Source organism: Xiphophorus hellerii, chromosome 24, assembly GCF_003331165.1.
Source record: "Xiphophorus hellerii strain 12219 chromosome 24, Xiphophorus_hellerii-4.1, whole genome shotgun sequence".
Classification (NCBI taxonomy): domain Eukaryota; kingdom Metazoa; phylum Chordata; class Actinopteri; order Cyprinodontiformes; family Poeciliidae; genus Xiphophorus; species Xiphophorus hellerii.
In genome coordinates, this window is record NC_045695.1 from 596,540 (window position 1) to 616,986 (window position 20,447).

Consider the following 20,447-nt stretch of genomic DNA (forward strand, 5'->3'; position numbering starts at 1 on the left):
CTCTGTCTCATGCTCGATAACACTCTACAATCTGATGTGCATTTTATCCTCTTATCAGACCCTTTGTTAGCTGACAGTGTTTTGATTGTTCTGTTCTGTGGATTTTTGTTTTGATGATTCTGGTTAGCTTTTTTTTTTTTTTTTTTATCCTTGTTGTTTTGTCCTCTAATTTGCCTGTTTATTCTTGAAAATCATAAATTAAAAAAAAAAAAAAAAAAAATTGATAAGGCAGCTAAACCTGAAGTTAATTGGATCAAAGCCCATTACCAAGTTCTTGTACCAATGACTAGATATTCCATCAGTGTTTGCAGCTACTAGTCTGATTGTTTAGATCTTAATGTTGTATTTACTTTTTTAAATTTAATTGTGCTTTGTTTGGTTTTATACTTTTTTACTGTTTTTATACCTCTTTTTTTTAAACAAAAATAAGTCATTTTACACTTCATTAAAAAATCTTTATGGCTTTTGATCAATAGGAAAAACTATTGCAGTTACTGCTAAGTACTAAATGCAATAATGTTTGCAATTTAAAAAAATAAATAAATAAAAATCAAAAAGCCTGTATTGACTATTTGTCCCGAAAACTTAATTCCAAAATCGAAAAAATTCAAATCTCAAAAGTGATCAAAACAAAATGAAATAAACTCAAACAGTCAATACTGGGCATCATGGGTTCTGGTTTACGCAGTCCAACAAAAGGTCAAACAGTCAAAATGCTCTTAGTTTACTTTTATTCAATCTTTTGCTAAAACAAGTTACAGGCTTCGGATAAACCTATCCTAACTCCTGCACCTGTTCTCACTGATAACACTGACTAACTGACTGACGGACAGACAGGTAAAAAACCATATGACCACCCATGTGCCTAAAGACTCATCTAAACTCTACGTATTTATACTGTGAAACACACCCACTTCCCAAACTGAAATCAATTAACTAATTAAGTGAATTACTAACCAAACTTATTTAGAAACAACAAAATAAACAGTCTAATTATAAATCAACTATAAAACAAAAAAAATAAACTAAATAATCAACATTCTAAACTTTAACTGAAAATAATGGAGAAATAGCTCCTACACTCCAGCCCCTAATTGTGCATTAAATCACAATTAAATCTCTAATTAAAGGAGCTATTCTAACAACCTCAATATTGTCCTACATTAATGCAAAGACATAAATTCTTCTTTGTCCTTCATTTCCATAATGACGAACCTGCAAGAGAAAAAAGAAAGAATAGGATAGGATAGAGTAGAAAGAATAAGAATGTCTTTAGTCTGCAGATGCCTCCAGGAGCAGACAGAGCTTCGTCACTGGCCTCTCCAACACACTGGTTTTGGTCTGCAGTTGCACTGAACGAACCAGTCCTCCTCCATCAGCTTTGACTGCCAGGACTCTCCCCATCTGCCAACATCCTCGAGGTGCAGTAGCATCTGCGATCAGGACAATGTCTCCAGGAGAAATGTTTCTTTTCTGTCTCATCCATTTTTGTCTTTCATGCAGTAAGGGCAGATACTCAGTGATCCATCTTTTCCAAAAGAGTTCAGCCATATACTGTACTTGCTTCCATCTGCGTTTGAGGTACAGGTCTTGTTTCTGAAACAGTCCAGGTGGCAGAACAGGTTGGTTCTTTAACATCAGGATGTGATTTGGTGTGAGGGCTTCTAAATCGTTTGGATCATCAGAGACCAAAGTGATGGGTCTGTCATTCAAAATGGCTTCAGCCTCACAGAAAACAGTTTGCAGAGTTTCATCATCTAAAACCTGCTGTTTTAAAACTGAGGTGAGTACACTCTTGACTGAACGAATCAAACGTTCCCAGATGCCACCATGATGTGAAGCTGCAGGTATATTAAAATGCCAATTTATGCCATCTTGGACCAGAGCCTTTTGGATTTTACTCTGATTTAATGCAGCCAGACCTTCTTTTAGCTCTCTATTGGCTCCCACAAAATTTGTGCCATGATCTGATCTGATAGAAGAGACTGGACCACGCCTGCAGATGAATCTTCTGATTGCATTAATGCAAGAATCAGTATCAAGGGTATGAGCCACTTCCAAATGGACGGCACGACTAGTTGGGCAAGTAAATAAGACTCCATAACGTTTGAGAAGACTTCTGCCTCTCTTAACATCAATGGGGCCAAAATAATCAACACATACATCTAAGAATGGAGGTTTGTCTGGTTTTACCCTTTCCTGGGGCAAGTCGGCCATTTTTTGTTCTAGAAGCTTTCCTCTATTTCTTCTGCAGGTGACACAGTCAGACAGGATCTTTCTGGCAGCAGAGTTTGCGCTGATTATCCAGTATTTCCGACGCAGCCTGGACAACATGTGGCTCCTTCCTGCATGACCAAGCAGATGGTGAATGTAACGCAGAATTAACGTTGCCACGTGCATGTTTTTACACAGAATTACTGGATGCTTAATTTCAAATGGCATAGCAGCTCTTTTAAGACGTCCACCCACTCTGAGGACTCCATCATCGATCACTGGATCGAGTCGATACAGCTGGCTGTCTTTGGAGACTGTCTTGTTGGCTCTGAGTGCGCTGATCTCTGGCTCAAACCTGTGATGTTGTTCGAAGAGAATAATGAAATGCTCTGCTGCAGTCAAATCTTCAGATGTTAAACACTGGATTTTTAGCATAGTTTTAAACTGCTGCATCTTTTGCAACACCTTTTGCTCTTTAATGTTTGCATCTTCTGCAGACTCATGCATCATGTCAGAAAACTCTTTTCTTTTCTGAGACAGTTGAAGAAGGAGTTCTTTAAGCTTTAAAACCCAGGCTACAGATGTTTTTAGCTTCATCCAGGATGAGAAGTAGGAGATGAAAAAACTGGTAGGGTTTTTAGCCTCCTCAACAACAGCATTAACAGTTACATCCTTTTTTATTTCAGCATCAGCAACAGGAAGTGAGTCATACTTTACACCCAACTTAGGCCATTTGTTTTCAGAGTCGTACAGAAACTCAGGACCATCAATCCACTTGCTGTGCTCCAAGAAGTCCTCTGCTCTCATCCCTCTTGATGCTTCATCTGCTGGATTGTCTTTGGAACTCACATATCTCCACTGGTTAGCTAATGTAGCTTCTCTAATGATTGACACTCTGTTTGCAACAAAGGTATGAAACCTCTTTGCTTCACTACAAATGTATTTTAGGACAGTGGTGCTGTCTGTCCAAAAAACAGATGCCTCCAGAATTACATCTTCACAGAGAAGATGCAGTTCTCTATGAAGCAGTTGGTCCAGTCGTACAGCAAGGACGGCTGCAGTGAGCTCCAGTCGAGGGATGGTTGTCTGCTTGAGGGGAGCAACTCTGGCCTTTCCTAGGAGGAATGCCAGATGCACATGATGCTCACTTTGAAATCTTATATACGACACTGTACCATACCCCACTTGGCTGGCATCGGAGAAATGGTGGAGTTGTGCTGTAACAGGACAAAAATTTTTAGGTTTAATGCAGCGACTCACTTCAAACTTTGAGATCCTCTTCAGGTCATCCAGCCAGTCGGTCCATTGTTTGGAAAAATGATGGTGAACTGCATCATCCCAGCCCAAGTTTCTCCTGCAGAGCTCTTGTAAAAGAAATTTAGCAGTGATGATGAAGGGAGCAAGAAACCCCAAGGGATCGTACAGTGAACTCACCACTGACAGTATTCCTCTTCTTGTGCGAGACCGCTCTGGAAGGGAAGCTTTAAATTTAAAGGAGTCACTTTGAATGCACCACTGCAATCCAAGTGCACGTTCCATTGGAAGCTCCAAATCCATTTCTAACATTTCTTTTGCTTTGGTGTTGCCCGAAACCATTTGCAGAACGGCGGGACTGTTACTGAGCCACTTTGAGAGCTTAAATCCTCCTTTATTGCAAAGAGATGTCAAATCTTGAACAAACTTTATTGCTTCCTCTTCTGTAGGCAAAGATTTTAAGCAGTCATCCACATAAAAATTATGCTTGATTGTACTGACCACTTCAGCTGGAAACTGCTGAGAATTATCTTCTGCTGTTCTTCTTAATGCATAATTTGCACAGCTTGGGGAGGACACTGCTCCAAACAGATGTACTGTCATCCGATATTCCTGTGGAACTTGCGATGTGTCACCATTGGGCCACCAGAGGAAGCGAAGACAGTCTCTGTGTTTCTCTGGAACATGAACCTGGTGGAACATAGCTTGAATATCTGCCATAACTGCTATTGGCTCTTGTCTGAAACGCAGAAGAACTCCCACAACTGAGTTAGTCAGATCAGGTCCTTGTAGCAGCTGGCAGTTCAGTGAGGTTCCCTTGAATGTTGCGGCACAGTCAAAAACAACTCTTAATTTGCCTTTTCGGGGGTGATAAACACCGTGGTGGGGTATGTACCACACCTTACCCTCATTGCCCATTAATTGATCATCAGGTACAATTTCAGCATATCCATTACATAGCATGTCATTCATAAATGCAATGTAATCTTTCTTAAAGGTGCTGTTCATGTTAAACTTTCTTTTCAGGCTCAGAAGACGTTGTTCTGCAACACAACGATTAATAGGCAAGACGGAACTTTCAGACTTAAAAGGCAAATCAACACAATAGTGTCCATTTTTTAATTGTGCCGAATTATTCATGATATTCATGAACTTGATGTCTTCTCTAGACATTTCAATTTGCTCTTGGGATGTTTTTTCATTGAAATCATGATTGTATTGTTCAATCAACATTGTTTCCAGATGTTTAACAGAAATCTTGTTTACAGTGAAAGCATGATAGCCTGTTTTGTTCCTTTCACTCCGGAGTGGACCATTGATGACCCATCCAACTCGGGTCCAAACTGCATATGGGCCTTCCTCCTGACTGTTGATCAGCTCCCATGGCTCCATTACTTTAGGTGCGTCTGTGCCAATGAGCAGATCTACATCAGCATCTATGTCATGGAGCTTGATGCTTTGCAGGTATGGCCACTTGTCGATGTCCTCCTGTTGTGGAACATTTTGCTTTGAAACAGGCATTAATTTCTGTGTCATGACATCTGGAAGGTCAATGAAATCATTTCTATCAAGTGCTGCCACTTGAAGTCCAGAGATGATGTTTGTACTCACAATATCTTTATGTCCCATTGTTTGCAGTTGGATGCTTGTTCTTTTACCTTTCAGTTGCAGCTTCCAGGCCAAACTTTCAGTGCAGAATGTTCCTGTGCTTCCTGGGTCCAAAAATGCATATGTCTGCACAGTGATGTTCGTTTTTGGACTCCTGACTTGAACTGCAACAATAGAAAGGTTTGAGTTATCTTCATCACAGACCCTGACATGACCACAAGTCTGAGTCATTGTGGAGGTGGTACTTGGAGGATTCTGTAGATGTCTGGAGAAAACCTCTGTACTCTCCTTGTCGATGTGCAGGACACTGGGATGCTGCTGGTGACAAACAGAACAGACAAAGCGACCTCTGCATTCTCTGCTTATGTGACCCACCTTTAAGCAGCCAAAACACATTCCCTTTTCCTTAATAAAGTTCACTTTATCTTTATGTGACTTGTCTTTAAACTTAAAGCATTTGTCAATTGTATGATTACTTAGGAGACAATACAAACAGCTATAACCCTTTGAGGACTTGTTCTTATTTTCAGATGGATCTTCATTTTTTACTGCAAGAACATTTGTAGCAAAACTATTCCCCCTTTTCTTCTGTTTGGTAAAGCTGCTGTGGGTGTTTTTAGAGTTGAGCTGTTGAAGATCTATAATGTTACCAAACAGTGGATCAGATACAACTTTAACTTGTTTTTCAATAAAAACAACCAAATCAATGAATAATGCCCTCTGACCCCTGTGTTCCTGCAGGTCACAGGCTACATTTCTCCAGCTCTCTCTCATTTTATAGGGAAGCTTTAGGATTATGCTCCTCATATTTGATGGCAAGTCCAATTCTTTCAAATGAGTAACATATTCTGTTAAATTTGAGCATCCCTTAAGAAACAGAGAAAATGCTTGCAGTGATTTAATGTCCTCATTTTTAATAGCTGGCCAGTTGTTAATTTTGTCCATGTAGGCCTGCGCAATTTTATATTCGTTTCCAAAATGTTCAGAAAGAAGACTTTTAGCTCTAGGATAGCCCAGTTCTGACGGCAAATGCTGGCAACTATGCACAAGGTCTCTAGGCTGCCCCCTAGTGTATTGTTCTAAAAAGTGCAAACAGTCACTCAAATTAGACGTTTTGGCCTCCACGCTGTTCTCAAACGCTCTTATAAATGATCCATATTGAAGAGGATCACCATCGAAAACAGGGATGTTTCTTGGTGGCAAGACAGAGTTTTGGTTTTGCTGAACCAACATGGCAGTGATGTCATTTTGCCGCTGCATGATGTCAATAATACTGATTTGTTGAACAGTTAATTCATCACAGACACTTTGTGGCTTATCAACACTTTGAATTGGTGGCTTTTGTTTCAGCCTAACAACTGGTTTCTCAGCGATGGCAGAAGCCATTTTAAAATCGTCCATATTTCTCTCTGGAACGAATACTTTGGCACAAGGATCAAGCGCTAAGTTGGAATTGCGCTTTTCAATATACGAATTCATGCCATCAGAACATTTTGAGCCACACTGTGAATTTATTTCCAACACACGAAGTTTCGCGTTAGCAGCCGCTAACTCAGTCTCAAGTTCTAGTTGCTCTTTTTCTTGTTTTAGCTTTTCCTCCTGCGCTTCCAACTGATGTTTCTTTTTGAGTCCTGCAGCGCGCTCCAGCAGCGCCGCTCTCTCGGCCTCCGCTTTAATGCGAGCCGAAGATGTAGAGGAGACACGGGACACCTGAGAGCCTGACTTAGACTTTACAGAGCGCACATTGGAAGCGCTGTCTTCAGGATTAATTGCGTTATCAACATCATTCTTGCCTTGATCGTAATCATCTGCACTGGGCTGCACAAAGGGCTTCTCCCGTTCACATAACCAGCCCCTGACAAGCTCAGTAAACTCGTGGTAAGAACTCATTTTATTCTGGAAATGTTCGTTTTGTTTCATGAGTTCATCATAGGGGAGTGGCAAACTTGTTAAGGTTTTATGAGACGCCTCTGCATCCTGAGAACATTGAATAAATGTAGCAAGAAGAGAATTCACTGAGTCAGCTTTATCATTTGACTCCATCAAAACATTTAAATCGTCCATTATTCGTCTTGCTTGCTTCAATTTAGCATTTCTTTTATCTTGGCACATTTTTATATAAGACATCAAGCCTTTCTCAGTCAGTTTAATACTTCGTTTAGATGAAATCTCCAAATCACTCTTGGTTGACTGTGCTTTCAATACATCAGACATTTTAGCCAAATACTTTGAACTGCTTGCAGTTTTGTCTATAACTTTCCTTTTTCTTTTAAAGTCACTGGCTGTGCGTAAAGGTGCAGCGCTTTAACTCAGTCTTTCATTCAAACTTGTACGGTAACGTTGATCGCTATCATCAAACTCCTGTCGTTTGGCCGTTTTCCTTTACAGCATTAGCAATCATTGTACATACCGCTGTCATTGAAGAAGGACGTGAGCGTTTAGAGCTTGGAGTTGAAGCACCTTCATGGCTTGTGGGCGTGGCCGCTTCCTCCCGCTTTCGGCGTCCAGAGAACAAAGGAAGTGGTTCCTCCAAACGTTACGGATCCATCCGCCCATCCGCAAACTTGAGAGTGTTGATTAAACTCCAGGATCGTCTTTCTTACTTGTTGTCGTATCAAAAATGCCAAGGTCGGGTTTTTTACTTGAAGTGTATTGACTATTTGTCCCGAAAACTTAATTCCAAAATCGAAAAAATTCAAATCTCAAAAGTGATCAAAACAAAATGAAATAAACTCAAACAGTCAATACTGGGCATCATGGGTTCTGGTTTACGCAGTCCAACAAAAGGTCAAACAGTCAAAATGCTCTTAGTTTACTTTTATTCAATCTTTTGCTAAAACAAGTTACAGGCTTCGGATAAACCTATCCTAACTCCTGCACCTGTTCTCACTGATAACACTGACTAACTGACTGACGGACAGACAGGTAAAAAACCATATGACCACCCATGTGCCTAAAGACTCATCTAAACTCTACGTATTTATACTGTGAAACACACCCACTTCCCAAACTGAAATCAATTAACTAATTAAGTGAATTACTAACCAAACTTATTTAGAAACAACAAAATAAACAGTCTAATTATAAATCAACTATAAAACAAAAAAAAAATAAACTAAATAATCAACATTCTAAACTTTAACTGAAAATAATGGAGAAATAGCTCCTACAAAGCCTTTAATTAAATTAAAATGCACATTTTAGTTTCTGAATGTATTTCACACTAAACTTGAAACTGGGATTTATTTGCTTTTTTTACTTTATCAGGTGAATGATATTGATGTTAATATTTGTTTTCTATTCTCCTGTGAGATCATTAAAATGTGTTATGGTCTTTATCTTTGTGGTTCTGTATCTTTGATATTATCGCTCAAGTTCAATATAATTTACCATCTCAAGCCACTGACAAACCATCAACAGGTATTTTCAAAGACAAACTGCTTTCTGTCTAGACTACAGCAGCTTTACCTCTTGATGGTTTGATTATCCTAAAATAGTAATAGTTTCCTTCATTCCACAGTGGAGAAGATGGATCATACCGGTTTTACATCTCCTAGTCTGTGTTTTAATTTATGTATTAGATCTACAGGTAACTCGACCATCAACAATAAATGCATTCTCACTTAAAGAGTGTTTTCACTGCCAGTTTAAAAAGCTTGTGTGTGTCTGTGCTTAAACTATTTTGCTCTTCTTAGAAAATGCGGGTAAATGGAAGAAAACCTGGAGAGCAGAGAAGAAAAATAATAATAATCAACCAAAAACATCATCGCCTTTTCTCAGAGTCTTGTTGTCGTGAGGAGAAAATCGTGGAGTGAACCGGGCTGGGAATTTAATATTAGGATTTTATTTATTTATTTATTTTTAAAATTGGCACTTTGGTCATATGACCAGACATAAGCGTCATGACCGGAAGTGAAAGTGTAAAAGGACTTACGTTTTTTCCGGTGGGGGGAAATTCAAACAGAGATTTACATTTAAGGGTAAGTTGTTAAAAAACGTTTTTATCTACATTAACGTTGTAAAAAGACGCAGTTTGCTCCGATTTTAAATCAGAATTAAATTCTAATTTATTTTGGTTTCGTGCAGGCACCACTTTTTTCAGCGTCGTGTTTACAATTCATGTTTGAATTTCTGGCGCTCATATGGAGTTCATACCGACTGTACCAATTTTATTTTTCCTGTTGGGAATCTGTAATAAAGGTAAGATCAGAACTTTTGTCTTTCACAGCTTTATGCACAAAATGTAGCAGCTGCGGACAGTTTTGTAATTAAAAACGTTTTTCATTTCTGCATTTTGATCATGTTTTAAAATGAAAGCAAACAACTTACAAATCTTTTGCAGTTGATCCTTTCTTGTACTTGTTATAGCATGTAAAGGTTTTCTTGCTCCACATTTTGTCCCGTTTCAAACACAAACTCCAGCATATTTAATGCAAGAGATTTTTTTTAACAGATTTAAATCTGAAAAGTGTGGCATACATTTCTGTTGAAGCTGCTTTACTTTATTATCCCTACAATACAATAAAGTGCAACCTACTGCATTACAAATAAAAGTGAAATATGTGATGTCAACTGGTATTTAGTCAGAACTTGGCCTTTAATGACTTCTGCACTTTACCTTTTTGAAAACTTTTACTATCAAAATAGATCATTCCTGCTCCAACTGTTGCATATCTACAACATTCAACTCGATATTGAAGTTTGTGGTTGTGACATGACAAAGTGTGAAACATCTAAATTATATGAATCGTTCTGCAAGGTACTTTTGTCATAAAAGCCAGATACAGGTCATCTGATCTCCTTCATGCAGGTTTAGCAGTTTTGATCCAAACCCAGCAGACGGTGTTGGCAGCAGTAGGAGAAGATGCTCCTCTCAGCTGTCGGCTCCTGGAAACTAAAGACGTCCAGCAGGTCACCTGGCAGAAAGTGTTGGAGAAAACAGAGAGGAATATTGGTTCCTACAGCCAGTATTTTGGTGAAACAGTGAATCCTGGATTTAAAGATAAAGTTCAGTTTACAGGAGCTGGACTGCAGAAGAACTCTATAGTTATCAGGAACGTTACAGAGCAGGATGCAGGATGTTATCTCTGTCTGTTCAACACCTACCCTGATGGAGCTCTGATAGCTGCAACCTGCCTGGAGGTTTATGGTGAGAACCTGAAAGTATCACAGAGTTAATCTCTATAACTTAATGTCGACCATGATCTCTGTTCTCTCCACAGAGCTGCATGGACCCTTCATTAACGTCAGCAGATCAAACTCTCCTCCAGGGTCGGATGTGACCTGTTCAGCCACAGGTCGACCTGTTCCCATGGTAACACTGACTGTTCTCCATCAGAACCTCAGCTTCTCCCACTACAACACCAGTACAGAGACCAACACCAACGGTACCGTCACCGTCACCACTAAAGTTCTGCTCTCAGATCTCAGCAGCACACAGGTTGGATGTTCAGTGTCAGTGGACTCTGCTGCTCCCAGAGAGCTGCTGGTCACCGTTCCTGGACTCACAGAGACGTCTGATGATGGTGAGGAACTCTTTGGAAGGCTCTCATTGGATGATTATTTAGTGACTGGTATATTTTACATGTTTCAATCTCATTTGTCAGGGTTGGCTAAACAATCTCGGTCATATCACCTCGCCCCCAGTAAGTGCATGCTGAGATTCCCACATATGGAGTTTCCAGTTCTTCCTGTTGTTGAAACGTATTTCATCTCTTTGTTTCTCTAAAGTATGGCCTTTGATTGCTGCAGTGATGCCAGTCATGATTTCTTTAGCTTTCCTGCTCAGAATAAGATATCAGAGAAGGTACGTCGATCAAACAGTGTTTTTGTTGCTGAGGTTTTTTTTCCTCACTAAAGTCTCAAAAACATTTCTTTGGTGACTGTTAAATCAGCCGCAGGAATAAGAAACCTTCAGAGGACACCACAGAAAATCAGAAGTAAGTATTTTATCGATCTATTCCTCCCTTCCATTTCCTGCTCATATGACATAAAGAACATCAGTGTCTTACTAACATATTGTGATTAATTTTAAGGATGAACATCTCAACAGCGTCGAGCAAAAACCTCAGACAACAAACACCTGAAAAACAAAAACTAAACAGTGGGTTATACTCATCGCCATGACAACAGAAACACTACATTTTAACCTTTTTGTTTGGTTAACCCACCAATATGTGATCAGACTGATAAGGCAGCTAATCCTCAAGTTAATTAGATAAAAGCCGGTAACCAAGTTTTTGTCTCAATTCCACTGAACAACAATCAGTGTTTATAATTGCAAGAGCATGAAATATTTTCAATTTTTGTATTGTGTTCAGTGATGCTTTGTTTGGTTTTTACACCAAATTTGATCAAAAATGGTGACAAAACATTTCTTATAAAGATGCTGTTAGACAAAAAAAATGCCTCCTGCACCTTTTCAAGTATTGCCTAATTGTTTTCCTGGTTTTTTTTTATTATTATTTTTTATAAAACTAAAGATGATCTTTTAAGTATCTTCACACCAGGTGACTAAAGGAGAAGAATGTATTTTTATTTTTGTATGCATGTACATAATGAATTAGACAAATGTCGAAGTTGCTGCTGCTGATTCAAAAGAAACTGCAATTATGAGGACTGTATGCTTGGTATTTTTTAATCTTTGCAAACTTTCATGATTTCCGATGAAATCAATGATGTAAAACCAGAAAGAAAAATGTTTTACATTTGATATTGAAATACAATAATGAGAAATAAAGATTTTTGTATCTTTTCTTTTACATACATTTAAAACAATGTGAACTTAGAATTACAGGCAAAGGAAAACAAAGTATCATATTCAAACAGATGTAAAAAAAAAAAAAAAAGTACATTATTTTTGATGTTCTTTTTCAGCTGTTCTGTGGTAAACGAATGAATGAATATACTTTATTAATCCCAGAGTCAGTACTTATTCCCAAACAGAGTGCTGACAGAACCTGAGCCTTTACAGATGTTGCATCACACATTAGAAATGGAGGAAAAACTCATGAAAATGTAAAATAATTCAAGGACTGATTGAAAATTTTTATTAATTTGAACAAGGATGATTTTTTTGGCCTATGATGTAAAAAATATTCACTTATACCACATATAGCCAATTACAGTAAAACGTATTCTTTGCTTGCATAAGCTAACGTGTGCAGATTGCAATTTTTTCTTTTGTCTTTCTGTTGGTCGTTTTAGTTTGTATTGTCTTAAATATGACCGAACTGCAAACGAATTTTGTATTTTCTCTACAAAAGAAATAAAAAATGCTCATATTGTTGTTATATTTTGTGCTTTGAACTGAAAACCAATTTTACTCGTTTTTTTATGCCTGTTTAATTTATTTGATATATTTCAATAGTTTGTAATTTTAAAAAAGGAAAAATACAAAAATACTGTATTTTGGTAAATGGCCACTGGAGGTCGCTGTCTCTTTCTGATTAAAATGCATTTCATCCAGGTTTTGTCAGATGTTTTTCTCTGCCACTGATGCAGCTGTAAGTTTAATTCAAACTACAATCAATGAGTGTTTTCTTACTGGACGTGATTGTCTGCGTTATGATTCTCTCTATGGTTCTGTAGCTTTTATATCGTTAAAAACCCAATAGACAGTGAAAGTAGGTTAAGTGCGCATGCGTACGGCGGCGGTGATTCTACACGGGGGGGCGGGGGGGGAAAATTCAAATAATTAATTTAAACATAAGCCGTTAGAATACTACTGCATTTATACGTTTTCTAATATAATGCCCAGATTTAAAATAAACATTTAATTCGTGTTGTATTTTGTTTTGTTTGCGTGTAAGCGCCACCTCTTCAGCATTGCGCATGACCGGAAGTATTTGAAATTCTGGCGCACAAAATGTCTCGCTCTGCGGTCCCGATTTTCTTTTTCTCGTTGGGAATCCTTATAAAAGGTAAGATCAGAACATTTTGTCTTTCACAGCTGTCCGCTAAGACGTAGCAGCTGGAGACAGCTTGTTGTTAAAAACGTTTTAACTTGTGAATTTTGCTCATGTTTAAATGAAAGTAAGCAGCTTACAAGTCTTAGTTGGAGCAGGCTGTTTCGATTTTTGCTGTATGTAAAGGCATGTTCCACAAAACTTCTGTTATATATTATAAAAGCCAGATACAGAAGGCGTGATCTCCTTCATGCAGGTGCAGTGGCTGCGATCGACACCCAGCAGTCCGTGTTGGCAGCAGTGGGAGACCAGGCCTCTCTGAGCTGTCAGCTCTCTAAAATTAAAGATGTCCTCCAAGTCACCTGGCAGAAAGTCCTTCTTGACGGAGAGAAGAACCTCGCCACTTACACCGAGAAGTTTGGCTCCAGAGTGAGTGCAGGTCTGGAGGAGAAGATGGATTTTCAGTATGAATCTCTGCAGAGCTGCTCCATGGTGATCAGGAAGGTGACGGAGCAGGATGAAGGCTGCTACCGATGTTTGTTTAACTCTTATTCTGAAGGAGCGTTGATAGGCTGGACCTGCTTAAGACTCTACGGTGAGTGAAGAGCAGCAGAACATCTGCAGATCTGTAACAACACAACACCTTTCTTAAACGACACTTGAGCTCTATAAACAAATAAATTCAATAACCTGTTTAATAAATCATAAAAGTATTGTCTAGCACCATACATCAATAAAAACATTTCAGTAGTTTGGCATAGCATTTTCTTGGTAATGAACTTGTTTCTTATATTTTAATGTTAAATTGAGAGCTTTCTAGTCCACATCTGACAGTTTTGGTTTAAAATCGACTGATAAACCAGGAGCTAACTCAGCCCTCAATATAATTCAATATAATCAGTCGCCCTTAAAAATCACCTGATGAGCAGAAGAGTCCATGTGTGTGTAATCTGAGCTCAGTAGAAATCTGGTTCCCTTCTGTTCAGCACCACATACAGATCTAGGGGAGTAAAAATAGCATTTTGGGCATTTTCTGTGTTTTCCATGACAATGAAAACGTTTTTGGAAACGGTCAGTGTTTTTGAAACTGACAACCTGTTTTCAGTTGATGACCAACGAAGAAGAAATCATTGTTGAAAGACGGCTATAGTTGTTGGACGTTATAATGTTACAAAATTACAAGGCACTTGAACATTTCTTCTTTTTTTCGCTTGCAGAGCTGCATGGACCCTTCATTGACATCAGCAGATCAAACTCTCCTCCAGGGTCGGTTGTGACCTGTTCAGCCACAGGTCGACCTGTTCCCATGGTAACACTGACTGTTCTCCATCAGAACCTCAGCTGCTCCCACTACAACACCAGTACAGAGACCAACACTAACGGTACCGTCACCGTCACCACTAAAGTTCTGCTCTCAGATCTCAGCAGCACACAGGTTGGATGTTCAGTGTCAGTGGACTCTGCTGCTCCCAGAGAGCTGCTGGTCACCGTTCCTGAGGTCAAAGATTCGTCTGATGATGGTTAAAAACTTTCTAAAACTCTCAATTTATAGACTGATGATCAGTTTGGGATTCTCAAGTTGTCTTTCTTTGACAGAGCTACAGAAACAATCTAGTTTACGTGTTGATGAGAGTCAGGAGTTTAAAGACCCGAGTAAGTTTTCTTGTGTAAAAGTTTGATTTCCATTTTCTGTGTTGATCCGTTAAACATTTCTCTTCTTTTTCTCAAAGAAATCCCCGTGATCCTTGTAGTCGCTGGTATAGCTTTGACTTGTTGTTGTGCTGTAATCATCGTCCTCTGGAGACATAAAAATGTCCAAAACAGGTAATTTTCTTCATTAGCATTTTTAATCTGTGCCATATATAATAAAAACCTCTTAAATTCTGATTACTATTCTGTTCACAGAGACGATGAGAACAACAAAACACCATTAAGATCAGACAAACATGCAGACAGGTGAGAACATGTTGTAACAGAACAAACATTTGCTGTTTGACTTTGACCTTAAACCTGTTCATTCTCAATCCTAAAACCTTTATTAGGTTAAGATTTCACCTCCGTTTAATCAGTTTATGAAGCGATGCCACAGTGGTACTTTTTATTCCTCATATATACAGTGTAAATTCATATAATCTGAATACTTTAGTTGCATATTTGCATTTTAAATCTTTTTCTCAATGCAGACCACAATGAAATGATGCTCTTTTTTCCACAGACATCACAAATGTTCCACTTTAGAGAGTCATGATGCTTCAGGTTAATTCCTCTCATTGGAATTCCTTCTTAAGATCTCCTATCATGTATTATTTATTTGCATCATCGTGTCTTTTAATTATATATAGTTTTATGTTCTGCTGCCTGCCTGGGCTAGGTCTCCTTTGGAAATGAAACTAACTTCTGCAGAGTGTCATCGGATTTATATTAATATTTACTTGTTTTAATATTTAAAATGATTTTTACAGGAACATAACACCTTTTATGAAGCTGACGAATGAGGTTAAACAGAGACTTTCTGCCAAGAAAAGTCGAGAAAACAACGACCTCAAAGCATTTCCTTCTGCGTCAAAAAGACTGTTTTGATGACCTCTGACCTGACAGATTGACATGAGCGTTAAAGATCCAGTTGATCATTTAAAATGCTTGAAAACTGAATGGATCCCATTTGGAAATCTATTTTGTTGGATAAACTAAACGCTAATACTTTCTGTATTTCTTTCAAATTAATGTAAAGAACTTTGAATTGAATTTTTGCTGAAAATGTGTTATATAAATAAAATCTCCTTACCTCAAGATGTGTGTAAAGCTGTTCTGTATCTTCTCTTTTTATTGATTTTTGTTGTCCTAAAGTAAAGGAATGTATTTTGTATGCTTAGTTACAGTTTATTTGCTTAAATTTGCTTTAATTTTTTTCTTCCTATGTCTGGTTAACAGCAGAACAACTTGTTTAAATCATCATATTGTGAAATAATCTTCTCCTTTACCCATTTACATTATAAAGATTTTTTTATCTCTGAGAAAATAAGTTTAACCATGAAATGCATTTTTCCTTCTTTTAGGAACATTTACCTTAACTTCATGTTTCAAAGGAACATTAAAGGAGTGTAAGATTAATTTAACAGCCCTTTGAGTCACTGCTAAGCACAATAAGGATCTTTGCTCTGTCAAAGTATATCCTTGTTTTCTTTGCATATATTATCTTGACTGCACATAAATACATTTCCTTTAATTCTTTATTTCTTTTTTTTCTATAATCTGTATATTTTGTTTGTACGCTGTAATCAAAGAGGCTCTGGGCGTGTCTTTAAAAACTTTACTTGATAAGAAAATAATAAAAAAACTAGAAAATTCCTGAATAAATTTAACTGGGGCCTGCCAAAGTGTGCGCAAGGCAGTTCCCTAACCTGAGAGAAAAAGATAATGCAGAATAATATTATTGCACCGCCTGCAATATAATATTATTGCACCGCCTGCAATATAATATTATTGCACCGTCTCCATGCATTGCTATGGGCAGGCCCCAATAAAGAGTGATGAATTTGGATAGATGCGTCACACCTTTACGGAGGCGCAGACTTTGCTACGTGACTCCTGACACACCTCACTGTTTCCGCCCAACAAGCAGAATATGAAATATGAAGACTTCGTAAAGGACAGCAAAATGTTTCCTCCTGTTATAACCAGCTGCTTTTTAATCACCACCATCCTTCAAACCGGTGAGAACTGATTTGTTTTAACAGACGGAAGAGATAAACTAATCTTTCCTACATTTTTAGTTCTTCTTTCGTTTCAAATCAAACTTGCACAGAGCTATACTACTACCTGCTTCAATAAGCAGCAGCTTCGGTTCATTTCTTTTAGTACAGTCGTTAAACCGAGGGGGAGAAATTGTGTTTAACCTAGAATGGAGTAAATTCTTAAAAGTTCTCAGATGTTGAGAACCAGTCTTGTGTCAAAATATGTTCCAATCCGGAACTTAATGAAACTTTAATTCTGACCAGCTTCCTACCTCTAGTGGGTAAACTTAATAAACTACACAAGTTAATTATTTGTTGCCTAAATATAGACCAGAGAAGACAAATTTATAGCATAATAACAATCATTCTGATGAAAAAGAACAACTTCTTTTAGCTCTAGAATTTTAAATGTGAGTATGTAATGTTGTCTGGTCTTTAAACATTATTAAGGACAAAATGTATTGAAATCTCATCTAATCTGTAGAAAACCACAACAGATCTTTCGATGTAATGCATTAAACAAATGAGTGAAAATATATTTTACAGCTTCTAGAACAACATTAAATGTTGTTCTAGAAGCCCCTCTTTAAATCTCGACTAAAAACCCACCTGTTTAGGATTGTATTTGAAATGTAATCAATTACAAATTTATTGATGGAACTTGACTTAATGCTTTGTTTTGATTGTTGATTCTATGTTGCATTGTGTTTCTGTTTATAATGATGTAAAGCACTTTGAAATGCCTTGCTGCTGAAATGTGCTGTACAAATAAAATTTGATTGATTGATTGATTGATTAAGTTGCAGTAGCTTTTATTAAATGATATTTGAGGAATATTGGCTTTAATAACAAAGCTTCAGTCCATTGAGATTCTCAGGCTTGTTTAGGCAGATTTGTTTCTTAAGTTCCCACCACAGTATGGTTCCCACACAATACTATACACCCGGATTTTTTTGTGTGCCGCACTTTTCTAAATTTGTCCATACGCCAAATTTTAATGTGAAAACTGCGCACTCTTTTATACATGAGGCCCCAGATCATTTTATTATGCTCTTTGACTACAATTTAATTTGTTGGCAGCCTCTTCTATGAAATCCCAACATGCAAACGTTGACAAACTAAGAACTCTTTGGGAATTTTTACATCTTATAACCTTATATTGGGAAAGGAGGAGACAGAATTTTATGGAAAAAGAAAAAAGAGGAAGTGAACCACATTCAGTTTCCTGCTTAATATAAAATTGTGACAAACTATTTTTTAACACAGAGAGAGTAAATTAAAGCACTCTTATAGAGGATACATAATATAAATAAAGTTACTCTGATCTATTATCTTCATGTCCTGCAGGTTTAGCAGTTTTGATCCAAACCCAGCAGACGGTGTTGGCAGCAGTAGGAGAAGATGCTCCTCTCAGCTGTCGGCTCCTGGAAACTAAAGACGTCCAGCAGGTCACCTGGCAGAAAGTGTTGGAGAAAACAGAGAGGAATATTGGTTCCTACAGCCAGTATTTTGGTGAAACAGTGAATCCTGGATTTAAAGATAAAGTTCAGTTTACAGAAGCTGGACTGCAGAAGAACTCTATAGTTATCAGGAACGTTACAGAGCAGGATGCAGGATGTTATCTCTGTCTGTTCAACACCTACCTTGATGGAGCTCTGATAGCTGCAACCTGCCTGGAGGTTTATGGTGAGAACCTGAAAGTATCACAGAGTTAATCTCTATAACTAGATGTTAATGCTGATCTCTGTTCTCTCCACAGAGCTGCATGGACCCTTCATTAACGTCAGCAGGTCAAACTCTCCTCCAGGGTCGGATGTGACCTGTTCAGCCACAGGTCGACCTGTTCCCATGGTAACACTGACTGTTCTCCATCAGAACCTCGGCTTCTCCCACTACAACACCAGCAGAGTGAGCAACACCAACGGTACCGTCACCTTCACCACTAAAGTTCTGCTCTCAGCTCTCAGCAGCACACAGGTTGGATGTTCAGTGTCAGTGGACTCTGCTGCTCCCAGAGAGCTGCTGGTCACCGTTCCTGGACTCACTGAGACGTCTGATGATGGTTAAAAACTTTCTAAAACTCTCAATTTATAGACTGATGATCAGTTTGGGATTCTCAAGTTGTCTTTCTTTGACAGAGCTACAGAAACAATCTAGTTTACGTGTTGATGAGAGTCTGGAGTTTAAAGACCCGAGTAAGTTTTCTTGTGTAAAAGTTTGATTTCCATTTTCTGTGTTGATCCGTTAAACATTTCTCTTCTTTTTCTCAAAGAAATCCCCGCGATCCTTGTAGTTGCTGGTATAGCTTTGACTTGTTGTTGTGCTGTAATCATCGCCCTCAGGAGACAATACAGGTAATTTTCTTCATTAGCATTTTTAATCTGTGCCATATATAATAAAAACCTCTTAAATTCTGATTACTATTCTGTTCACAGAGACGATGAGAACAACAAAACACCATTAAGATCAGACAAACATGCAGACAGGTGAGAACATGTTGTAACAGAACAAACATTTGCTGTTTGACTTTGACCTTAAACCTGTTCATTCTCAATCCTAAAACCTTTATTAGGTTAAGATTTCACCTCCGTTTAATCAGTTTATGAAGCGATGCCACAGTGGTACTTTTTATTCCTCATATATACAGTGTAAATTCATATAATCTGAATACTTTAGTTGCATATTTGCATTTTAAATCTTTTTCTCAATGCAGACCACAATGAAATGATGCTCTTTTTTCCACAGACATCACAAATGTTCCACTTTAGAGAGTCATGATGCTTCAGGTTAATTCCTCTCATTGGAATTCCTTCTTAAGATCTCCTATCATGTATTATTTATTTGCATCATCGTGTCTTTTAATTATATATAGTTTTATGTTCTGCTGCCTGCCTGGGCCAGGTCTCCTTTGGAAATGAAACTAACTTCTGCAGAGTGTCATCGGATTTATATTAATATTTACTTGTTTTAATATTTAAAATGATTTTTACAGGAACATAACACCTTTTATGAAGCTGACGAATGAGGTTAAACAGAGACCTTCTGCCATGAAAAGTCGAGAAAACAACGACCTCAAAGCATTTCCTTCTGCGTCAAAAAGACTGTTTTGATGACCTCTGACCTGACAGATTGACATGAGCGTTAAAGATCCAGTTGATCATTTAAAATGCTTGAAAACTGAATGGATCCCATTTGGAAATCTATTTTGTTGGATAAACTAAACGCTAATACTTTCTGTATTTCTTTCAAATTAATGTAAATAACTTTGAATTGCATTTTTGTTGAAAATGTGTTATATAAATAAAATCTCCTTACCTCAAGATGTGTGTAAAGCTGTTCTGTATCTTCTCTTTTTATTGATTTTTGTTGTCCTAAAGTAAAGGAATGTATTTTGTATGCTTAGTTACAGTTTATTTGCTTAAATTTGCTTTAATTTTTTTCTTCCTATGTCTGGTTAACAGCAGAACAACTTGTTTAAATCATCATATTGTGAAATAATCTTCTCCTTTACCCATTTACATTATAAAGATTTTTTTATCTCTGAGAAAATAAGTTTAACCATGAAATGCATTTTTCCTTCTTTTAGGAACATTTACCTTAACTTCATGTTTCAAAGGAACATTAAAGGAGTGTAAGATTAATTTAACAGCCCCTTTGAGTCACTGCTAAGCACAATAAGCACATTTGCTCTGTCAAAGTATATCCTTGTTTTCTTTGCATATATTTTTAC

General features: G+C 37.7%; 4 protein-coding genes across 7 annotated transcripts; 2 read left to right on the plus strand and 2 right to left on the minus strand.

The window, feature by feature from the left end:
- Positions 1-566: 566 nt before the first annotated feature.
- On the minus strand, positions 567-3,492 carry LOC116715770 (uncharacterized). The gene is made up of 2 exons (XM_032556400.1): positions 3,475-3,492; positions 567-2,569 (listed from the first exon to the last, which is right to left on the minus strand). The coding sequence occupies exon 2, from the start codon at positions 2,440-2,442 to the stop codon at positions 1,273-1,275; it is 1,170 nt and encodes a 389-aa protein (XP_032412291.1). The 5' UTR covers positions 2,443-2,569; positions 3,475-3,492; the 3' UTR covers positions 567-1,272.
- Positions 2,873-8,179, minus strand: LOC116715764 (uncharacterized). Of its 3 annotated transcripts, none has more exons than XM_032556389.1 (3): positions 5,127-8,179; positions 3,649-4,956; positions 2,873-3,578 (listed from the first exon to the last, which is right to left on the minus strand). In XM_032556389.1, the coding sequence occupies exons 1-2, from the start codon at positions 7,288-7,290 to the stop codon at positions 4,910-4,912; spliced, it is 2,211 nt and encodes a 736-aa protein (XP_032412280.1). In that variant the 5' UTR covers positions 7,291-8,179; the 3' UTR covers positions 2,873-3,578; positions 3,649-4,909. The 3 variants fall into 3 exon arrangements, with proteins under 3 accessions (XP_032412280.1, XP_032412279.1, XP_032412278.1); XM_032556388.1 differs by having other exon boundaries at positions 3,649-3,860; positions 3,970-8,179; XM_032556387.1 differs by having other exon boundaries at positions 3,649-8,179.
- An 805-nt stretch (positions 8,180-8,984) lies between these two features.
- LOC116715768 (OX-2 membrane glycoprotein-like) lies at positions 8,985-15,773 on the plus strand. 2 transcript variants are annotated; one of them, XM_032556394.1, is made up of 8 exons: positions 8,985-9,056; positions 9,163-9,276; positions 9,887-10,225; positions 14,201-14,503; positions 14,580-14,636; positions 14,714-14,807; positions 14,889-14,939; positions 15,446-15,773. In XM_032556394.1, exons 2-8 carry the CDS (start codon positions 9,219-9,221, stop codon positions 15,561-15,563), a joined length of 1,020 nt encoding a protein of 339 aa, XP_032412285.1. In that variant the 5' UTR covers positions 8,985-9,056; positions 9,163-9,218; the 3' UTR covers positions 15,564-15,773. The 2 variants fall into 2 exon arrangements, with proteins under 2 accessions (XP_032412285.1, XP_032412286.1); XM_032556395.1 differs by lacking the exons at positions 8,985-9,056; positions 9,163-9,276; positions 9,887-10,225 and adding exons at positions 12,897-12,998; positions 13,240-13,578.
- Positions 15,774-16,583: 810 nt separating this feature from the next.
- LOC116716284 (OX-2 membrane glycoprotein-like) lies at positions 16,584-19,075 on the plus strand. Its single transcript, XM_032557204.1, has 5 exons — positions 16,584-16,696; positions 18,065-18,403; positions 18,477-18,779; positions 18,856-18,912; positions 18,990-19,075. The coding sequence occupies exons 1-5, from the start codon at positions 16,609-16,611 to the stop codon at positions 19,073-19,075; spliced, it is 873 nt and encodes a 290-aa protein (XP_032413095.1). The 5' UTR covers positions 16,584-16,608.
- Positions 19,076-20,447: the final 1,372 nt, after the last annotated feature.